This window comes from Phytophthora parasitica, assembly GCF_000247585.1.
Source record: "Phytophthora parasitica INRA-310 unplaced genomic scaffold supercont2.5, whole genome shotgun sequence".
Classification (NCBI taxonomy): Eukaryota; Oomycota; class Peronosporomycetes; order Peronosporales; family Peronosporaceae; genus Phytophthora; species Phytophthora nicotianae.
This window is the reverse complement of record NW_008648991.1, coordinates 353,327-361,361: the sequence shown is the minus strand read 5'-3', so window position 1 is coordinate 361,361 and position 8,035 is coordinate 353,327. Positions and strand designations below refer to the sequence as shown.

Here is an 8,035-nt window from a genome sequence, read left to right as displayed (position 1 = left end):
AAATAAAAAATTAATAAAATGCAGTACCCAAAACTTCAAAATATACCCCACGCAATTGGGATTTCCAATTGCGTGGGGTATATTTTGAAGTTTTGGGTACTGCATTTTATAGAAAGGAAGTAAAGCAAACTAAATAAGAATATTTGTTTCCAGTGGTCTAAAAACATTTTTTTGCCAAAAATATTTTTTGAAGGAGGCATGTTTTTCTGAGACTCGTCGCACAGAGTTTTTCACTTTTTTGGTTTTTGTAGACCTGAAGAGATCAGGTTTGGCTGGCGCTGATGGGTTCTCGTTTCGCTTCAGATCATTTGCTTTCGATCATTCGAACTTCGCCGCAGCTTCAAAGCTCTTTTCGAAACTGATCGTTCTTGTGTTTAATTGGCCGTCAAGCACTCAGATTTAACTCCACACATGTTCGATGTCACTGTCCTGCTGGTTGTATTGGCGGCTTGCAATGTGTTCCACGGAGTTGTTGTTACATGGGATCAAGTACGCGTGGATTTTATCATTTGCCTGGACCTTTGAATGGTTCAGGTGGCACCGCATGGTCTTGACCTGCAAGGTTAACCACTCGCGCTGATGGGGTCAGCTACGACAGTAGCACGGGCTTGAGGTCTCTTAGGGCATTTTCCGTGGCAGGCGTGAGGTGGGCTAGCGAAAAACGCCATAAACGGTGGACTGAGATGTCCACCTTGCCTTTCGAAGGATTTTATCCGTACTCATGGGGACTGTATCGTTTAGGATGTCCGTATCGCTGGGTTGACATGCCGATTTCCAACTGGGACCATCTGAACCCCTTGAGGCTGTCCAAGCCATTTCGCATACCACCACCGACAAAACTTGTTGCCATTGAAGGTACCAACCTCGTCGAGTGGGTGGAAAGAGGAATCCGAAGATGCCATCTGCCACCCGCCACGCACTGGAACGAAGCAGTAATATGGCCACAACCCATTCTCCGCTCAGTTTCCAGCGTCGAGACCGAGCATATTAGTCGTGCATTCTACCCCATTCGTTCATTTACACTGTTGGACGCAGCACCACGACAATCTGAGTACTATGAAGCACGAAGGGATACACGACCAACCGGAAGCTCTATCGTCTGAAGAGACCTCAGCCCTTCTGAGTATGAGCGACTCGTTCGTTCAAGAAGCCGTGCACATGTCAAGGCACTACGTCGGCTGTTCACGCCATCCGTCGGCAATCGACGCCACCCGATGGAAACGAGTAGCACATGTCCGCGACCTCGCAATGTACAAGGAGCGTCGAGCTCGCTGGAGACTCGGTAGCAAACGCAAACTTGGCTCGCGGTTGGCAGATAACGACTATGAAGACGACACTACCAGATTGCTACCTGCTACGTTAATGATCGGTAGGTTCCCTGGTGACTTGGAATCCGTCATGCTTGGACTACAAAGCTCAACCGAAGATGCCACTAGACTACGCGCGTCGTACATAGCTGACGGTGTCGTGGACGAGAAACTGTTAGCGCCGCTGGAATCACCCAGCTACGACAACCCACTACGTTCGTGTACTTTGAAATGGCGTGGGCTACGCAGCGGAACTACAGCAGCTAAAGTGGCAACAGGGCAGTTCTTCAGCTCGCGTGCGATTGAGACTTTGTACATTGAGTCCACAGGTATCACAGAGCTCGGTAATGGAGAACGAGTCGGATATGAATTGCTGCAATCGGTGGAGGTGCCGGGGTTCGGTGGCTTTAGTAAGAACGGCAGACGGCAAGCTGTTATCTCGTACTGCTACGTATATCGACAGCCATCCCCCGACGTGATGGAGGTGTTCATGTTAGGTTCGACTTCTCGTGACGGTGTGTTGCTTGGCGGCGCTTTAGCCAAGATGCACAGTCTGCATCGTCTTGTACGCTGTGCTGAACGCAAGAAACTCGCGTGGCTCCTGAGTTCCAGTCAGCCGACACTCGCCAATCCAAGAGCTGGTGGCTGTTGCGCTGAGTGTTTCCGCTCCTTTGGACGTTGGCCGCATCGTGCTGAGCGCCAGTGTAGCGCCTGTGACGAACGTGTTTGTACAAGCTGCACGACTTACCGCCAAATGCGCTTCGCTCTGCCATTTCGTCGCAAAGTTACCCGCGCCAAGCTTGCCTTCTGTGGTCGCTGTCTCCAACGTGCTGAAGAGACGAGCCCTCTGACGATAGCAGCGTTTGAAGCCATGGAACAAGGTGAGGACTTCGACTTGGACACTTTTGACAGCTCCGCGCTGCCCTTTTCGCACTTGAAATGGAGCAGCCAATGCCTCGACGACGACGACTTGGCAATGACCATATTGGGCGACTAAAAACTTGGCATTTGACCCTCATTGGAAAGGGGTCGAACATCTAAAAAATAATAAACTCACAACAAATTTTATATTATTTACGCGCCTTGAATACTGCGTTCCTTGCTGCAGCTTGGTAGGGGTTGTACTCACTGAATTCCTGATGTGCCGAGTAGTGGATTTCTGTGTGCCTTGTGGAAATGCAAACTGGCGTCGTCCATAGCTGCACAGACCAGAAGTACCAGCGCCATATCCACTCCAATTGCCGTCTCCACGTGATAAGAATTGCCTCCAAAGCTTGTCATCCTGTTGCTAGCAGGGCGATAGACTTTGGCGATAGGTTCCCGACGACCTCCGCGTCCCCGCTCCAGATACAGCACTGCGGCTCGTTGTCGCCACATTCCGTGGCATCCAATCCGACTTTTGCCTCCTGTGTGTGGGTCATCCACTTCAGCAAGCAGCGGCTCTCCTCTTCCAGGTACAAACTTGATCTTAAACGTTGTTAGCACCTTCGGTTGAGGCGCCCGCCGCTTGCCCAGACACACGTCGTAGGCCGCTATTGTGGGGTGTTCTCTGTGCGTCAAATGGGCCACGGGGATGCCGTACTCGTCCACTAACCACTTGGTGCGCCCATCTGACAGTTCACCCTCAATTGTGGGCATGACGCGGAACAGGACGCGACCCGACTCGGCCTCACGCACTGCGTAGCCGTTGATGTCCGTGGTGTGCGTCCAGAAATTGTCCGTCAGTTCGAGTGTCGTGACGCGGCGTCGGCAGAAGCGCGGGTTCACCACGAATGGGAACTTCCACTGCGCCGCCAACGGCGTGGCCAGGAACTTCTGCATGGATAACGCCGCCCCCATTGCTGCTGCTGTAGCTCCTCACCTGTTGTATGTAGGAGAGTGCTGCTGTCCTTGCTGGCACTGACGTTTAGCGATGGAAGGGCACAGCACCGCGAACAACAACCTGCATAGTTGAATGCACTGTGCTAACTTTATCAATCAATGATTATGATCTGGGTTTTATTTCCATTTGTTAACAACTTCTGTATATAATAAGTTTCAGAATTTGATGAGGCCAAGCACCACGGTATGGTACTGTCTACTCGCGAGTGTTCGTGGGCCAGACTGCTGAAATGCGGAGCGGCTGGCACCAGTGCCGCTCAAGACAGTATGGTGGTCACTAAGAGCTCAGTCGTTCGACTGCATGGGGTGTAGTGCAGCAACGCAGAGCCAGAATTCGACTGGCAACAGCAACTATAATAATTTGAGACGACGCAACTCAAATGGCCAAAATGCTGGCAGTTGCGAGGAGATCGTTTGCCCATCTTGTTGAAGTGAAGTTGCCTGTAAATCTCATTCCAAATGGAGTTCTGCTGGTACTTCTTCCGAGCCAATGGCTTACAGAGCTGCTCTGCCGACGAGCCATATCCACTGCAGCTCAGCCGCGCTTGCAACTAAGCTTAGAGAGCTTTTCATTCAACCTCGGACGTCACTGGTAAACACACCTGCCAGCTGCGAATCGTCTCATCCTTCACGCAGAACGCTCGCAGCTGAGAGGCCTGGAATTCTGCCGCGTATGGCATACCGACACTATAGCAGGATGTGCGCAATAGAGCTCTAAATGGCGTGAACGACGTGCACCTCGACCGACCGTCGTGAAGTTGAGCGAATACAGTGACGAGCTCTCGGTGTGGTGCCGTTTAAGCGCTCGTGGTACGTTGCTATTGGTCGATTAAATGTTCTTTTTGACCAATGGAATATCTGGTATATCGGATCTAAAGCTGGGGTCGTTACGCCGATATTCTGAGTGAACAGGACGGTATCGAGCTCACCGAGCCCGCAGCCTTATCGTAGCCGTTATTCCTGTTCTCTGCTGGCTGGGGACGGTCCTGGTGCTGCCTTTGTTGCGTGCCTGGTGTCGCTCGACGTGCCGTGGGGTTGCAGACCGCAACTCCACGACGCGCGCCAATTGGCCGAAAATCTGCTGTTCCCAACTAAGTGCGACGGGCGTTGCAGCTGCGGCGATTTCTGCCAAATTTCGCGTGCGATGTCGTGATGAACATCACTCTGTGGTAGACTTATTTTGACTATTCTTCCTTGTCCATTCACCCCTTCGATTCCTCCTTACACGGCCGGCTCGCACCCCCCTTTTGCTACGCCAGAATCCGATTTCCAAGCTCAAGCTCAAGCGTCAGCTTTTTCTCTCTCTTTATTCCTACCATGGACCGCGACTCCCTTGTGTTCCTCGCCAAGCTGGCCGAGCAGGCCGAGCGTTACGACGAGATGGTCGACCACATGAAGGCCGTGGCCAACAACCACAACGTGGAGCTCACTGTCGAGGAGCGTAACCTCCTGTCCGTCGCCTACAAGAACGTGATCGGCTCTCGTCGTGCCTCGTGGCGTGTGATCTCGTCCATCGAGAACAAGGGCGACTCGGAGCGCAGCGAGCACATCAAGGCGTACCGTCAGAAGATCGAGGGCGAGCTCGTGGACATCTGTAACGACATCCTGACGATCATCGAGAACAACCTGATCCCCAACTCGTCCAGCGAGGAGGGCAAGGTCTTCTACTACAAGATGAAGGGCGACTACCACCGTTACCTGGCCGAGTTCCAGGTGGACGATGAGCGCAAGGAGTCGTCGGACAAGGCTCTGGAGAGCTACAAGCAGGCCTCAACCATCGCCATGGCCGAGCTGCCCCCCACGCACCCCATTCGTCTGGGTCTGGCTCTTAACTTCTCGGTCTTTTACTACGAGATCCTGAACTCGCCCGACCGCGCTTGCAACCTGGCCAAGCAGGCTTTCGACGACGCTATCGCTGAGCTGGACACTCTGTCTGAGGAGAGCTACAAGGACAGCACGCTGATCATGCAGCTGCTGCGTGACAACCTGACGCTCTGGACGTCGGACCAGGAGCCCGACAACGCCGATGCCAACCAGGGCGACATGAACGTGCAGGACGTGGAGTAAGTTCCCCGCCTTAGGCGAGCTAGCTAGGCTGGTGTCCACTTGGTGAAAGAGGAAGGTCGAAGGAGATGTAGACGCGGCGGAGGATGCAGGGGAACGAGAGGCCGCAGAGTTTTGTTGGCCTCCTCCCCTCGCGCCTCGACCAACGCCGTGTTTGCCAGCCGTTCCATCGCGCCACGGACCTAGCTGTCCAGTACTTAATATTGGTAGATAGAAACTACGAAAATCTCAGCGAACTGTCTTCCCTGTTGTCGAGTGTTACTGAAAGCATGTTATCCTACCAAAGTTCCATACATGCGAGGATAAGGTGAAAATGGAGGTGGCTTCGTGCACTGCATAGTGAGCTGAAGATGTTTGGTGTTGTCGACACGTCGAAAGGGAAACCGACGCAAGATCGAGATCTTTTATGCGTGTCTCAGTGCCTATATAGATAGGGTGGACCACAGTAAATTAGAAGTAGTAGTAGCGATATTAGTATTAATAGTAGTATCAGCATTAGTATTTCTGTAACTGTATCAGTGGTAGTAGTAGTAATAGTAGTAGTAGAGGTAGTAATGGTGTCCATGAATCGTGATGGTAACAGTAAGATGGGTTGCAGTGGAGCAACACACGTAATTCGAATTTAACTGCGTGATATAGCTTCGTTCCGTTACATATTTGATCAATAAGAATCGGCAAAAGGCAACACGCTGCAACACTGTGCATATAAGACACGCCGCTGATTGACTCTCAAGATGACAGAGATATTTTCTGTTCGAATTTCGTTGACCCCTTCAGATATTGTGATACAGCGTTTACGTTTGCGAAAAGTATTTTGAATTTATGTTTGCTTTGCACGGGGGTCCGTTAAAAACTCGTATAGAGATGTAAAAAAAAAAAAATCGAACCTCTGTCGAACGGTCTACATGGAGCGCTTAATGCAGCCTACTCTTCCTCTGAAGCGGGCACCAACGATGGCGCATTTATATAGACGCACTTAGTCGAAGAGCAACGATATTTACTAATGACTTGATTTTGTGTTTAAACAGATGCCCTGTTCATCGTATAATACTTCTTCCTCCCGGTACCTGATATGTGTTAAAGAGTATCAGTTACAAGAACCCCAATCACAATGGCTTGTCGATCGATTTTCTAGTGTGATAGGCTGACTTTTGGATGTCGAGTTTAAGAAGTTGTCGAATGCAAGAAGTGTTATACGGTATTGTTTTAAATGGACGAAGTAGTTACCAGTCGGATATCTGTTTTGACGTGTATAGCGATGCAAATGCCCTGGTAATCATGGGTAGTCCATAGTTTGAGCCGAGAAAAGGTTAAACCTACATACAGAAGTTGGGAAACTACAGACACTCGGACAAAGTACATAAGGTATAGGTTAACATGTAATTTTCAAACTCGTTTTTTGTCAATTATTTCCTTTGAAAGTGGTTTCTTTGGTGAATAATTATGCTGAGCGGCAGAGTTCATTCTGCACTTGCAGAATCTGCAGGATGGGTGGGCACTGATGGACGGGTACAACTGTACAGCATACAGTATAAATTGTACTCATAGTGCTAAAGCGCCTATCAGTCGACCAGCACACTGCTGCCATCAGAGAAAGCGTTGGCACTAGCCTGTTGGTCCAACTTCTGCTGACAACCTGAACAATTATGCTAATCTGCAGTATTCCTTCTTTGAATTCTGCACGGAGGGTAAAGATTAACGAATACCATTGGACTGAAGCGCTGAAACGGCTATCAGTCCACTGGTAGCGCCCTAGTGGACGGAAAGTTATTTAATGAGTTGTTCCTTCTTTATCCTGGTGACCTTCCTAGAGAGAATGCTCATTTCTTCGAAGTACGTTGCTATTTTGTAACAGCAGTAAAGTATAAGTCTAAGGCTGATGGATTTGTTCTCAGGTCGGTTTACTTCATACCGTAGTTTTTTCTTCGCCCCAAAATATTCATTAATAAAGTGGCGCAACTGCAAGTACTCAAGCGTTAAACCAGAAATGTGTCTAAGCCAAGTAAACGCACGCAGCAGCTCAATGTTGGATAGGCGTCCGACTCGTTTTTCCAGTCGATCAACTGCCGACTTGCCTTTAAACCGCCACCGGCGGCCGTTTTCTTCTCGCCTCTGTGTCCGTGCCCTCCTTAACTTGACCAATGCGAGTCGCAGAGGAACGATAGGATGGACACGGACACAGAGGCTGAAGATGATGGTGCGTGGGGTTAGCGTGACGCAAAAACACTCAAGTGCGAAGAATACGTATCGTACTATCACTACTGCAACGAGTCACTCAAATTCAGGAAAACCTGGATATGGCAGATTTGAGAAGAGCGGGTTTCAAATCAGTACACTCCGAATTTCACGATATCCAGCTACGGTGTGGTGGTGATAGTGACGAATTCTCTGAAGTTCAGTCTGGAGCGGTGAAGACTAGTTCACCACCTCCTATTTCCTATTCGCGTGAGATTGTTACTGGGCTTGATAACAACAGTGCGTATGATGAAGTCTACACCGATGAATCCGATGAAGGTTATGTCTATGCAATCATCGACAGGAAGACTGTAAATGGTACTTATTGGTATAAAGTACAGTGGAGAGATGAACCCAATGGTCATCGATGGCCTGATTCGTGGCACCCGAGTACGCCTACGCAAAGACAGTTTTGAAGCGGCCTGAAAGGTCATGGACATGTTTAAATCTTCTGGAAAGCTGTCATTTTATGCGTTTTGTCGTGAGAATGGTCACGTCCACAAAATTGGAGGTTCTCCGGGAGGAATGTGTGCAATTATCGCACTTGA

At 49.9% G+C, this 8,035-nt stretch overlaps 4 protein-coding genes across 4 annotated transcripts; 2 read left to right on the top strand and 2 right to left on the bottom strand.

Annotated features, from left to right (window-relative positions):
* Positions 1-399: 399 nt before the first annotated feature.
* Positions 400-902, bottom strand: PPTG_21408 (hypothetical protein; the record flags this gene model as incomplete). Its single annotated transcript, XM_008897418.1, has 2 exons — positions 400-555; positions 864-902. The coding sequence occupies 2 exons, from the start codon at positions 900-902 to the stop codon at positions 400-402; spliced, it is 195 nt and encodes a 64-aa protein (XP_008895666.1).
* PPTG_04486 (hypothetical protein) lies at positions 790-2,380 on the top strand. Its single transcript, XM_008896729.1, has one exon. The coding sequence runs from the start codon at positions 1,057-1,059 to the stop codon at positions 2,302-2,304; it is 1,248 nt and encodes a 415-aa protein (XP_008894977.1). The 5' UTR covers positions 790-1,056; the 3' UTR covers positions 2,305-2,380.
* PPTG_04485 (hypothetical protein) lies at positions 2,310-3,275 on the bottom strand. The gene has a single exon (XM_008896728.1). It carries the CDS (start codon positions 3,144-3,146, stop codon positions 2,433-2,435), a length of 714 nt encoding a protein of 237 aa, XP_008894976.1. The 5' UTR covers positions 3,147-3,275; the 3' UTR covers positions 2,310-2,432.
* Positions 3,276-4,315: 1,040 nt separating this feature from the next.
* On the top strand, positions 4,316-5,688 carry PPTG_04484 (14-3-3-like protein). Its single transcript, XM_008896727.1, has one exon. The coding sequence runs from the start codon at positions 4,506-4,508 to the stop codon at positions 5,253-5,255; it is 750 nt and encodes a 249-aa protein (XP_008894975.1). The 5' UTR covers positions 4,316-4,505; the 3' UTR covers positions 5,256-5,688.
* Positions 5,689-8,035: the final 2,347 nt, after the last annotated feature.